The sequence below is a fragment of the Acartia tonsa genome, chromosome 5 (assembly GCF_053477335.1).
Source record: "Acartia tonsa isolate MP-2025a chromosome 5, ASM5347733v1, whole genome shotgun sequence".
In the NCBI taxonomy this organism is placed as follows: Eukaryota; Metazoa; Arthropoda; class Copepoda; order Calanoida; family Acartiidae; genus Acartia; species Acartia tonsa.
The window spans coordinates 7,353,080-7,367,485 of record NC_137264.1 but is presented as its reverse complement, the minus strand read 5'-3'; the positions used below and the strand labels follow the sequence as shown (position 1 = coordinate 7,367,485).

General features: G+C 31.5%; 1 protein-coding gene across 1 annotated transcript in view; it reads right to left on the bottom strand.

The window, feature by feature from the left end:
• The window catches only part of LOC145319915 (uncharacterized), a 78,602-nt gene extending 65,116 nt beyond the window's left edge, over positions 1-13,486 (bottom strand). The window contains exons 1-6 of the mRNA XM_080162317.1: positions 13,383-13,486; positions 11,844-11,877; positions 11,095-11,240; positions 7,588-7,678; positions 3,597-3,682; positions 1,731-1,781 (exon numbers count right to left, since the gene is read on the bottom strand). Of these exons, the coding sequence (XP_080018443.1) occupies positions 1,731-1,781; positions 3,597-3,682; positions 7,588-7,678; positions 11,095-11,240; positions 11,844-11,877; positions 13,383-13,465 (491 nt within the window). The 5' untranslated portion in view covers positions 13,466-13,486. The remainder of the gene's footprint in view (positions 1-1,730; positions 1,782-3,596; positions 3,683-7,587; positions 7,679-11,094; positions 11,241-11,843; positions 11,878-13,382) is intronic.
• Positions 13,487-14,406: the final 920 nt, after the last annotated feature.

The following is a 14,406-nucleotide window of genomic DNA, read 5'->3' as shown; positions in this document are numbered from 1 at the left end:
AATCGATACCAGAATGTCCGTACGTCCATTTTCAACATGTTGATTTTTCACTTTTTTAACAACAAATATTTATATGATCTAATTATCCGATTGATCTGATTTTTGATGGTACTGATTAATTCTGGGACAACAAAGTGCAATATTATAAGCGAAGCAACTCTATAATCAAGTCCTAAAAATGTAAGTATGTCCTTAAACATTATCCTGCATCAAGCAATTTTTCAACAAATTTACTTACAAACAGTTTTGCTTCGACTCTTATACATTTATATTCTGATTATTCAGTTCTGACACTATACAAGTGTTAATGCCCTTTTGTCCTACCGTTTCAGAGTTTCGCTATTATGGATGTTGTCATTCTTGTTTTTTTTTATAGAATTCTAAATTATTAGGTAATTCATAATTGGTTTTAAAGGAACTTTTCTTGATATTTATGATGTTATTTCATATGAAAATGAATATCTAAAATCAACAACATATTCATGTATTATAACAAGAACAACCATGCTAATCAGAGCGGTGTCAATAATACAGTTTAGTTAGACAGATGATTTATATATAACGTGCTTGTAAGCTATAAAAATTGGAAAGAATTTTAATGAATATAATAGATTTGAAATCTGCATAAAATTTTAAGGATTTTTAATAAAATTCGGTTTTTATATAATTCATTATTTAAAAGCGCAAATCCAATTTAAGTCAATAAATTTTGACCAATAGGATAGGTGGATTGGAAACTACCCGCGCTCTAATTGGTTGAATGATGTACGTCACTTAAGCTTCTCCAATCAGGGCGCAGATAGTTTTCAATCCACCAATCACAGATGTCAAAATTATTTAACTTAATTTGTATTTGCGCTTATAGATAAAGAATTATACAAAAAACGAATTTTATAAAAATTCCTTAAAATTTTATGCAGATTTCAAATCTATTATATTCATTAAAATTCTTTTTCATAGCTTAATGCTTAGATTTTAAGTAAATCACTTAATGTGATATATACGTTGGATATATTTTGTTGTAAAATCGGTCAAGAGGAAATTTCTAAACCCATCTAGATGGCAAAACTTAAGGACTTGTAAAAGACATGAAATATATAGAGTAGCTGCGCTACTAAAAACACGTTAAAATGATTAATATTTTACAGAAAATCATCATCAATAGATTAAATGAAAATCAATCCTAAAAATAATATTAATCAGTTTTCTTAAATCATGAATCTACGATTTTCTATATGAAAAATATAATTTTGCAGACGAGATCTAACAGCGATTATCGTCATTCAATTTAATAAATCAAGAGAAAATTAAAAATTAATCTGCTTGCAAAATGATAGCAAAACTAATACAACAAGTACAATAAGTCTCTAAGAAGCACAACAATAATATAAATTAGCCTAAATCAATTGTAGTTATGAAATGTAATGAATAAGACATCTTAATATCTTTTAAACTTGTACCCTAAAATGGGGACGGAAAAGGTTGTATTATACAGTGCCTTATAATTTCACATAAAAACAGAATTTAAAAACGCATATAAAAAAGGGGATAAATTTTAAAACTATTGGCCGTCATATTAGAATAATGGACTATTCTAATAAGATGCCATTCGAGATTCTTTAACCAAAAGATTTTAAATTTATCCCCCTTTTATAGGCGCTATAAAAAGCTTAACAAAAGATAATAGATTGACTTATAATGTAGCTTTGTTATTTATAAATCTTGATTACCTTGGATTTGAAAGACCTTCGTATGCCAATGCTTGAAACATGTACAGAGCACTGAAAAATAATAAATCTCAATTATTACCAGGGATCTAAAGGGATAAGACAATGGCCAATAAATTGATGTACATTTCAAATGACGATACACAAAAGCTACGGAGCTTACAATTATTGGTTGAAACGTTTGGACACTAAACTTAATGAATCAACCAATCAAAATTCAATTAAAGTCCCCAAAGTTGGTAAGTCAACGAATAAGAATACGTTATTAAAAACTTTAGGGACTAGTGTAGTAAAGAGCCCATTCTTTATTACTAAGATGAATTGAATTAATTAAATCAGCCACTGGCTAGGATTTATTTTAGGTTTACCACAGGTTCCTTCTAATTGCTTGAATTTACTTAATTAAACATTAACGTAAACATTATTGGATGTTTTCATTGGAGGATTTTTTCTCTCAATGTTTTTCAGTTCGAAGATTTTTGCTTACAATATTTTTGATAACATTGAAGAAAAAGCAAGAAACATTCAAAATAAACATTAAAAAAAAAGCTTGGTAAACATTGATGTAAAACCTTTATGGGTATGGGGGATAGAAAACCCCACAAAGGGGGGGGGGGGGCGTAGAGTTTTTCTATGTAGTTTATAAGAGGCTAAAATCTAACATATCCCAAAAATTATCTTAATTTTGGCGGAGGGGGGAGATATTGGTTAATTGAACGAAGTAGCGCGTTTCTTCGTATTTTCACAGTAGCTTATAATATGTAGATTATTTTAGGTTAGATTAGGCAAATGTTAATGATTGTGCTGCAGGGTTAAGAAATAAGCCCAGCAGGGGCTAGAAATATCAGAAAGCTGCTGTGAAAATACGATTAAATCCGTTACTTCGTTTTCTTTCCATGATCCAGTTAATTTATTCTGAAGGCAGACACAAAAATAATCTTGCTGCCTTTTTGCTCTCTTTCCTCTCGAAACCATTTAGACAAATTGTGTTTATGATCAGGGGGGGGGGGGACAATGGGCTATTTATTACACTCGTCCCCAGGTTTTACAATTACGTTTTTTTTTTATTTTTTCAACTTTGGGACTTTCATTAAATTTTAATGGTTGGTTAATTAAGTTTAACTTTATGAACCAACCAATAAAAAATACATATCGTTCCCAAAGTTGTTAAGCCAACGAAAACATTATCATAAAACTTTGGGGACTAGTGTAATAGACTGCCCAATGTCCCCTCCCATCCTGTGATCATTTACAATCCAATTCTCATCATCTTTTTACTGGCAAAGTAAAAGATTAAGTGAGTTGCCATGATTCTGAAAGATTTGTCCAGTATGGCTTCTAAACCAATTGATATCAGCTGGATTAAAACTTGTTCGCAGTCCTACAGAAAAATCATGTATATACCATCCTTCTTTCTAAATTAACATTTTTCATAAAAAAGTTTACTTTTGAGTCATATCAGTTTGAACTCAACAAAACATTTGATAATATTTAGTCGCAAAATGCCTAATATTTTAAAGTTTTATTCATATTTAACCATGGTTAAACTAAACTTTTTAAATCGATATAATGATATTAAACATAACTCTAGTATATTCAACAAAAATAATATTTTGAATCACTTCTGGAAGGTGCTTAGAATCACTCTTGTTCGTAAATAGTCCCTTTTAAACAGGCTTAAAATTAAAAGCACAAAATAAGAGATTTTTGTGCGTTAACTTTAGCCAACTTCCCTTTCGCAACAACCTTATACTTTTGGGCTTCAAATTTAACTTTATTAATTCTGAACATATTAAAAATTGTTTATATCATTCTTGATACTCAAAGGCATAGGGGTGGGATGCCCCCCGCCCCCCTCAAAAAACTTACCTTAATGTTGTTTTCTTATTTTGTGTTCTTTTGTATATCTTATAGTCGCCAAAGCTGGCCAATCCTTGCACATGCTTTACCAAATCCTAAAAGTTCAATTTAATTTAATACCAGCAATTATTAACTGTCAAGGTTCGAAACTAGGTGTAAATTACCACGTCATAACTAAAGGTAAATTCTTGTACACATTTCATTAATGGCTAGCTTTCCCTAACGATATTCTGAGGGGGGGGGGATGCAGAAATTTTTTGTTGAAGGAGGTAGTTCTTTACGATTATAGACAGCTTTCCATGGATATTAAAATAAAAATTGTAAGATTGAAACTAGTTTTGTTAACCCGGTCCCAAATGGGCCGAGGGCCTGGCCTAACAAAACTGGTATTGATTTAAGATTTATATTTAAATATTAGTAGAAGAGTGTCTGTAATACGGAGATATAAATGATTTTTCAGTATGGACGAGAACCGGATAAGAATCGGTTTTGGGGCCATACTGAAAAATATTTAAATCAAACATGAAAAGGATAAATTTAATGATTTTAAACTGCTACAACACGCAAAAAAACTTTTTATAATTTTTTATCAGTTTACATCCGGAACCCAGATGATGATTTATTTTCAGAAATAAAATTAATAAAGTCTGAAAAGATTAAATTTTATTGATTACCGCCTATTCAATAAAACTTTAACAGCAAAAATCTACGAAACTTGAAATTTAATTAGTTTTCACAATAATTTGATTTGATGTTTTATTCAACTACGCAAAAAATATCTATGTTCTAAGAATCTGCCAAGTAAGAACAAGCAACCTTGGGGGCGGGGTAAAAACCCACCTAAAGTGATTGATGGAGTTAAGTGTCCACCTATAGAGAGTGTTTATTACACTAGTCCCCAAAGTCTTATAATATACAATATATATAAATACAGTCTTCTTATTCGTTGGCTTAACAACTTTAGAGACTTTAGTGCATTTGTAATTTGTAATTTTAGAATCAAATAGAACCATGTCATTTGAAAATTTATTGCCAATATAAAGAAACATATTCTATAAAGTTGAATTACATTCCATATTATACAATTTTCTAAAGTAAATATTTGTTTAAGGTTTAATTTCGATATGCTTTTCATATATATTTAATTAGTTATTAGAGTTATTCTTTATCCATTTTTGGCAAAGAGACACAGCAGAAAAGTAGAAAAAAAGCTTGAATAATTTTGGAGAAATTTATTAATAAAAAAAATTATCTTATAATATAAAGTATTAAGCTTTGCGAATGATCTCGCTAACCGCTGAAACGAAATGGTTCTCCTTTAAAAAAAGAAAAGGTAAGATTTTTAACTATTTTGGGGGAGGGTATCTTCACCAAATTCCCGATAAAAAAATTACCCCCCCCCTCCCCAATCTATAAAATTTTATTTATTTTCTGTTTACAGCTCAACTTTTATAAGTTACCCTAGAGGTTCTAGGGGGGGCATAGCATCTAGCCTTTAAAATAATGAATGTAAAAATTTGATTACAATTTTGTAATTATATTTATAGTTTGAAACTTTTAAAGCATGCAGAGCAATCATAATTATACTAGGATTAAATTATAATTTACAAGCGAAAAAAAACTAAAAAAGAACAGTTAAATGGACATCCAGAAGGACAGACATATTTTTAAATAGATCTATTTGGCAAGGAAAAGACTCACAAAAAATCCGCCAAAAATCTAAAATGCAGCAAAAATCTTCTGATAGAAAGTCGGACACTCGATCATTTAGATTAACTTCGCGTCATTAATTATCTACTATTATTAAAGATGATAAACAAATTAAGTAGAAGTGTTATTTTTAAAGTTTAAAGTTTCAGGGAAATTTAAAATTGCAAGTAATTTTGTATAATTATGAGACTTTTTTGTTTATAACTTTTCATGATTATTGAACATTCAAATAATAATTGTATTAGTATTACATAGAATGAATAGAGTAATGAATTTCAATTAAAAAAGTCGGTACACGGATTAGAATAGTTTAAGTGAAGTTGTTTATTGTACTTTAGAGGGAGAACTGGTTAATTAACTGTATGTCCCCTCCCAGTGCACTTTGTGCCGACTTTCAATTGGGTCTTTAAATATCAGCCAAAAGCATCCCAAATATTAACACAGCCAAGTCACTAAAAAAAAGCAGCATTTTGTCTGGGTTATACATCTATTATTATTACATTTATTGTACAAACATAAAAAAATATGTCTTAGTGTCAAGTCAATAATATACGGTATCCGGATATTGAAACTATCCGGTAATTTGCCAGATATCGGTATCCAGCCCAACCATAATAATATGTCACCCATGATTAATTTTATTATGCGAAATAGTCAATATAAATTATGTCAAAATATCCTCATATAAAAGTAACACGATATCTGTCTGTAGCAAGGATTTTGGTAACCGCCAGACCGATATGGTTCTCTTTTACAGTGAAGCCTCAAATAGAACCAGAGAAAGTTTATAACATTTTGGAGGGAAGGGCACCTCCACATGCCTATCTATAAAAATTAAAAAAAAGGCCTCTAAATCTAGGGTCATGGTCGCATATCGTTAAGAATATGTAATCGAATGGTATGTTATCCATAACCACCTCTATTTAATGCAAGCTTCCATTGAAATGAAGTGCCAATAAAATTCTTCCATATTTGTTTAGGTAATGTTAGTGTAGCGGGACAGACGGCGTTCATATAAAAGGTCTATTTACGAAAGGTCAACTCTACAAAAGGTCTACTCTACAAAAGGTCTAAACACACAGGGACGAAATTCAAAACCAAAATTTATTTCTACAGGCTGAAATTTAAAATTCCGTCCGACAGTTTGTCCAAAGTCTGTGTTGGCTACCCAACAGAATGGTTTCGGACCCGATAAAACCTTTCTTTTAAAAAATCGACCCTTACCTCGCACAGTAAATTTGTAACATTAGATCTTTTGTAAGGGTACACCTTTAGTAGGAGTAGATCTTTTGTAGGGGTAGACCTTTTGTAGCAACACCGGACAGACTTATTTGAAGACTAGTTGTGCACAATGTGCATGCCATAACAATAATATCCTTGTATTAAATCTTTTATACAGGGTGTTTCAAGAGAAATGCGTTTTTAAAAAACTTAATTAGACATAGAAAATGAAACATTTATATAAAATGCTTTTTATATTTAGAAAACCGATCCTGGGACATTTATGTTTTAAATATTTAAAAATGATTTTTTTTGACAAATTATGCCTTAAAAACCGGTTTTTCCAAAGGCCTTTTTTTTTGAAGATTTACAGAATTAAAGGTTGTTGAAAAAATGCCCTCAGTTTTAAAATTCAAATTGCGCGGCTTGTGTTAATAGTAGAAAAATGTTATGCATACCGTTAGAATTGTCATAATCTCTAGTTTTTGGATATATAAGAACCATTCCTGTTCTACGTATAGTGTAGGAGCTACGTAGTAAAATGTTCCAACTTACTTAAAACTTTTTAACCTTTATCACACTTTTCAATGTAGCTCCTAAACTACAAATAGCACTTATATTTCCAAAATATAGAGTTTATGACAATTCTAACGGTATGCATAACATTTTTCTACTATTAATACAAGCCGCGCAATTTGAATTTTAAAAATGTTCAAATTTTTTCCACAACCTTTAAATTCGTAAATCTTCAAAATTAAGGTCTTTGGAAAAACCGGTATTAAGGCATAATTTGTCGAAAAAATCATTTTTAAATATTTGAAACATAAATGTCCCAGGATCGGTTTTCCAAATATAAAAAGCATTTTACATATTTGTTTCATTTTCTATGCCAAATTAAGTTTTTAAAAAACGCATTTCTCTTGAAACACCCTGTAGTAGATCCTATTGTAACTTTGTATTATCTTTTGTTTTTTGAGATTCCTTCCCCCTAAATATATAAAGGGAAGGAATCTATTATTATCCTATTTAACCCATCCTAATTCTGTAGATATTGAAAAATAAATCCTACCTGGAACATTCTGGCAGCCTCTGGAAACCTGGCATGTCTGAGTGCCAGGATGGCTTTGTTAAAATCCAGACGGGCTGTGGGATCATACAAACTAAAAGAAATAATAGTTATTCATCGTATCGTATTTCAAACAGCTTTCCGCGGATATTAAAATAAAAATAAAAGATTAAAACCTGTTTTGTTAGCCCTGAGTGGCCGAAGGGCCGGGCTAAAAATTAATCATATATAACAAAAAATTGTTATATATGATTTTTTTCTGTATTGGTGAGAACTGGTTCTAATCCAGCGGATATTAATCGATTTAGAAGCCATACTTATACTTTACTTATAGAGTGTCAGAACTGAATAAGCAGAATATTAATGTAGAAAGTCTAAACAAAATCGTAAGTAAATTTAATGCAAAACTGCTTAAATACAGGATAATGTTTAAGGACTTACTTACATTTATGAGACTTGATTATTGAGAAGCTTCCAAAAATGAGAAAAATATGATAATTACATCATATACAAATTTTGATGTCAAAAAAAGTTAAAAATCAGTATGTTTTAAATGGAATTACGGACTTTTTGGTAACGATTATATAATTGATACGCTTCCTAAATCGTACCTAACTGTTAAAGAAATCATCATGCAAAGTTTGAAATCGACAGGACAACTCTAATATTTATAAATGAACGAAAAGAGAATGGAATCAAGGACAAACCAAAGAAAAATCTTTATAAAATTTAAAAAACTGTCAAGAGAAAATGTAAAGATTGTATAATGAATGTTATTAAGTTTTATTTATGTAACTCATCTCTTTTGTGTAAAACTATAAACAAACACTTTGAGCTCTATTGTATCAATAAATACAGCAGATAAATTTTAATCTACTCTACTTCTACAAATAAGAAAGAAACAAGGATGACAACATCCATAAGTACCAAATCATACCCAAAAGGTGATTTAAAGAGCATATGTTTAAATCATAAACTTAATCATTATTATTATTGTAGCCCTGATTCTCTGAAGTTAGGATTCAGATGCAGACGGAGATTGGAGGTGCGAATCCTTTGATCAATCTTAGATTGGTAAGCTTCGCGCACAGCTAATTGTATTCTATGGCAATTACAATATGACCCACAATTCTCGTGGAAGCCTAGAGTTTTGGCAGGTGTTCCATATTAAGCCATCCTAACAAATGGCACTCTCATATGAAGAGCATGGACGAGGGAAAGCATGATTTAATTGCTCGAAAGTTAGTATCCTAACTTTATACAAATCTCCATCCTTACAACCTTAGGGCATCTCAGGGAAGGTTTATAATCTGAAAAATTGCGACGATATTTGTCAACCAAGTGCAAAGTCTATAAGGGGGACTTGAACTCGGTTTCTCCCAACCATAGCGTAATGCGCTAATCAATACACTATGTGACACCCTTAGAACTTATTCATTGGAAAAATATCTCTGTAACGAAGGATCTCGCGGACCGCTGAACCTACAAGGTTCTCGTTCACTGGGTATTTTTTTTATAAAGTAATGATATCAAGTATAAGGGCACCTAAGGAAAGGAGGGGGGAAGAGGGGGTCGACCCTCCATCTTACATTTTAGTTTTAAAAAGAAAAGGCAAAAAAAATTTCTCACTCAAACCACCCTTATAAACCTTCCCTGGACATATGAGAACCTTCATTGTAAAGGAGAACCATTTTAGGTTCAGCAATATTCTGCTGTACATACAAACAGACTGACACACAACCTGTTTCTTCCATATACATGACAAAAATGTCTATCCCCTTTTCTGTGAAAATATCCAATCAATGAAAAGTATTATGTGATAACAAATTGTTTGTAGAAATGATTACAAGTAATTACACAAGTGTCCCATCACTTCACAATATAAAACCAGGGATAAGACAATAGCTGATAAATTGATGTACATACCCAATGATTACACACCAAATTTCCACTTCTGTAGATTACAATTAGTGGTTGAAACGTTTGAAGTTAATGAACCATCCAATCAAAATTGATTAAAAAAGTTGTTAAAACAACGAATAAAAAACGTCATTAAATAACTTTGGGGCCAAGTGTAATACACAGCTCATTGTCCCCTTCCTCAAATGTTATAAACAATGGTGCTTCCACATAAAGTATATATTGAACACTGACAATGCCCCCCCCCCCTCTACTTTTCAAATAGATTAAAATTAGTGAGGGGGGGGGAAGACCTTTTCTCCTCTTTTTCTTTCTGGATGCCCTAACCCTGCGTGGCTAATACATTTGATGCCCTGACTTTGCAGGTACTCAATATAAACTAACCTAATCTTACCTAAATCAATAAACAAACCAACAAACGAACAACCTTTTGTTCAATTTATGTCAGAAATAAGTGGGAGGATGTTTATCAGAGCTCAACAAGACATTATTGTGTGAAAGCGCAAGACATTAGTTTGTCAAAAGTTAAAACAATTAGATTGACATCTCAGGGTAAAATCTTGGGCCATTTTGATATTCTTAATATTATTTTGATATTTTCTATAAAGCAGCTTATAATGTCTAATAAAAAAAATGACGTCATACATTTTATCATTGGTCAATTACAATGTATACTGGCCAATCATTGGTCATTTGTATTGTATGACATCAATTTTTATTAGGCACTATAAGCTGCTTCATTAATTTTGGCTGCTATGATAGAACAGCCTAATTACTTGGGGTTAATTACTCACCAAAACATCCAACATTTACACCATACACTTTTTTTTACAATCTTTTTATTTACTTTTTGTTATAGCCAAGTAATATTTATAAAAAAACCTGGCTACGATATAACTACTTATTATGTTTGAAGGGATATGGAATGGAAGGGCAGAAAAATAACCTAAAACTATACCCAAACTTATTTATAAAAATAAAAAAGAAGCATCACTGTATAGGAGAACCATATCGGTTCAGCAGTACAGACAAAAAAAAACTTACTACTATATAAAATAGGATACCAAAAAACATGTAACTGTGAAACTTCATCAGATAAGGGAATCTCTTTTTTTTTATAAATTTAACCATTTAAATCTAAATTTACTGTTTTACTTTATAACTGAAGTAATAAATGTTTTTTTTTGTTAGCTTGTTATTGCTTCACAACTTTCAGTTTGTTTTTATACTAGAGGTTGTACCCATATCATCTAATGGCTTTGTTTTCCAAAGCTAATTAAAAAGTGAGCGAAAAATATAATTAAACCACCCCATACTTTATATACTAGGATATAAGCGATGAATCTCACTAACCGCTGAAACTAAGTGGTTCTCCTTTACACTGAAGCTTTTTAGAAGTCCTGGGAAGGTTTACAACTATTTTGGGGGAGGTTATCTAAGCCCTCTCAAGAGAAATCACCCCTAGAAAAAATTAACCCCTCCCATCCCAAAAAAATTAAAAATAGGGGGGAGGATCAACTTCTCCCCTCCTTAAGTACCCCTAAGGGCTTCTAGTGTATAGATACAGTTATAAAGCTTTATATGACTTACCAAACCATGCTCTCCATAGACACACAGTCAGGAGCATCTGATCTAATCCCATCCTTGCCATCAGCTGATTGTATGTCGTCTTTATATCCATTAATATCGTCTTTGTTCGGGGCCCCTCCATATTGACGATGATACACAGCGTCATCCTGGCCATTTTGTACATTGTGTTTATGATTAATTCTTTAATAAGTTGGCAAATTTCCGAGGACCATTAAGTGGACCATCTAACCCAACCCTTATTTCGATTTCGACTATTTTAGATGTTAAATTTCGGTTTTAGAAGCAAGAGTAAGAGCTGCCAACTAACTAGAAATTCGGGGTATAGTCCCTTTCGTGGCAACGCCTCCTAAGGGGCGTTTCGTAGTATTTTTACAGTAGCTTTTGATGGGTTAGGTTAAGTTGGGTTAGGTGATTGCCCCGCAGTGTTAGGCAATTGGCCCCGCAGAGGCTAAAATAGGGGAAAAGCTTCTGTGAAAATAAGACAAAACGCCCCTTAAGAGGCGTTGCCACGAAAGGGACTATACCCAAAATTCGTACATTACAAAAATAGAAAATAAGAGGGAAGGGGTTGCTGCTCCACTTATCGATCTGGGATAAGTAATTATTTTGTTTTCTTGCAAATTATGAGTGCACTTAAATTTAATTTATAATATTTGTTCAAAATATTTTATGTTTTCACTTGATGAATAGCTTATTAAAGAAGAAAACAAATTTATTGAAAATATTTAAGATTGATTAAACTGCAATGCCTGGATATTTTCTGATAAATCTGGATCTTTGCACCTAGCACAATAGAATTTCTTATTAGTAATAGCGTAGCTACTCTTTAACTTTAGTTTTGTATGTCCGTCCAAAAGACTGTCCGAATAATAAAAAGAAAATCACATATACTTATGTGACTGTTTGCCCTTTTTTAATTGCAAAAAACAAGGATGACAACATCTATAAGTAGCGAAGCTCAAAAATGATGAAGGGATATCGTAAAAAAATTTGGATCTACTGCAGTTCACGGTAAAATATTGCTGGTAAGCAATATTGCCAAAAATATATGACTTTTAAAGGCTGCTAGCTGCCAAACGGCTGAACGTACAGATCATACCCGCACACCATTTTAAGCAGTATAAGAAGACCTACAAATAATCTGAAATAGCCAAGATCAAATGATGTACAGGGAAAGTTTTACTGAAGAAAAAACGCGTAAAATAGGTTGTTTTTGCGCATTTCTCTGCACTGCAAGATAATAAATGCATTATTGATTTATGGCTATTCCAGATTATTTGTAGGTCTTCGTATGCCGCTTAAAACAGTGTCCGGGCATGATCTGTACGTTCAGTCGTTTAGCAGCTAGCAGCCTTTAAAATTCATAGGTTTTTGGCAATATTCGTTACCAGCAATATTTTACCGTGAACTGCAGTAGATCCAAAAATTTAATATAGAGAAGTGTCATACAATAAACATTATACTTGATAAAATAAGGAAATCACGAAATCTTTAAAATCACGCAACCTTTAAAATCATGAAAACCTAAAAATCTAGGAATCTATCTAGCACCCCATTTTATAAACAAATCTTTATATTTAAAACTTGGTGAAGATATGTAGAATTTTATAATGGGAATCTTCACTAAAAATTTCAGCTGTCTATCTTGAATAGGAGCCGAGAAAATCACGTTTCCCCCATAGCGATACGGACGGACTGGCGGACGGACGGACAGACAAAGTGAATTATAGACTAGCTTCGCTACTAAAAACTTGGGCTGTGATTCAGCAAATTAATTCCATTAAGAATTGCTGAAAATAAGGCGTCTTAACTTTTTTGCTTTTTATTTAAGATAGCTAGCCGGTTCTTTTAGTTAGTAATAGGTGTAAAATGGTCCATAGAATTCAAATATGCAAGCGGTTTTTTTGTAGACCTCTTATTTTTGAAGTAATTTAAGTTAAAAAAAAATAATTAAGTCAGTTTTAGCTATCCTAAATAAAAAGCAAAAAAGTTAAGACGCCTTCTTTGGATATTTTGTGGTACGCCACTTGGCGAAAACCTTATTTTTTTATATAACTAAAGCACAGGAGGGGGGAGGGATAAGGAAGTGGGTTGTGGGGAATTTTCTATTAATATTGTTTGTCATAATCACTGTCCTTTGATTCAGAAAAAAATTCAATCGAAATTATTAAATAAAATCATATGATGCTTTTATAAGAGAATGAATAATTTGTTAACTTAAATAATTATTATAGACGTACAGAAATACCCAATTTATAGAGTAGCTATGCTACACAAAGTTAATAAACCTGCTTATTTTTCGACCCTTCTTCATCAATATATTTCTGTTTTGTTCTACAACGACACATTTTTTGTTTAAAACCATTGTCATTCACTTTAAAGATTATTTTCTGTAAATCGTTTTTGTGGGTAATTTTTGTATGCGCTTACGTACAAAGTAATTTGTTGAGCACTTAGAAAATTTTTTGTAATTTGTAAATTTAGATCAGATAAGATTAGGTTATATTGAGTACCCTGTATCGCAGGCATAGGCCCCTTAGGTTTAGGGCTTTTCGCTGTGGTTAATCTTAGAAAAAATACCCTATTGCCCTATTAAATTTTTAAAAAAATAATGGATCAGGATTAACAATAATAACTTTTCACTCGTAAATATTAATACATTTTTAAATTTATCAACTTTTCACAAATGTTTTGCTAAAGTCTTAGTTACACAAAACTTAATATCATTTAGTTCACTTTTTATTTAAATTTTAATAGATCACGCAAAACAATGTTTATAAATTATCAATGATTTCTACTCTTTAAAAATCTTTGAATTGAGACACTTTACAAAATATCTATAACAAAACATAAGGTCACTTCAAGGAATTATCAGCTGATTTTTGTAATAAATCTTCACGGATTTTTTTTCACAAAATTAAATATTGTTTTGAAATAAAATGAAATATGAAAATTACTAAATAGGTCAAAAATTATTAAAATATCAACCCTACAACCTTTTTAAAAAATTGTAAATAATATAGAGTCAGCTTTTGTTTGAAAATAAAAATAAACTCAGTCTTATTCATTTCCTTGAAATAGCCTGTTTATTTTCTCCCAATTATCTCCCTCCCCCCCCCCCCTCCCCGTGCATAACTGACAGAGGCGGTCAGCCTATACTGTAGACACTTCTCCCCCTTTCCTTTTAAGTTTCCCCTCAACTTTAAGGAATAGGTCTCCTACACTCCCTCTTACTTTTCCCATATAAAGAAACGGAGCTTTCTTTCAGGGATTGAAGTATAGGCAATATTCTTCAGTAATTTATAACCTTTA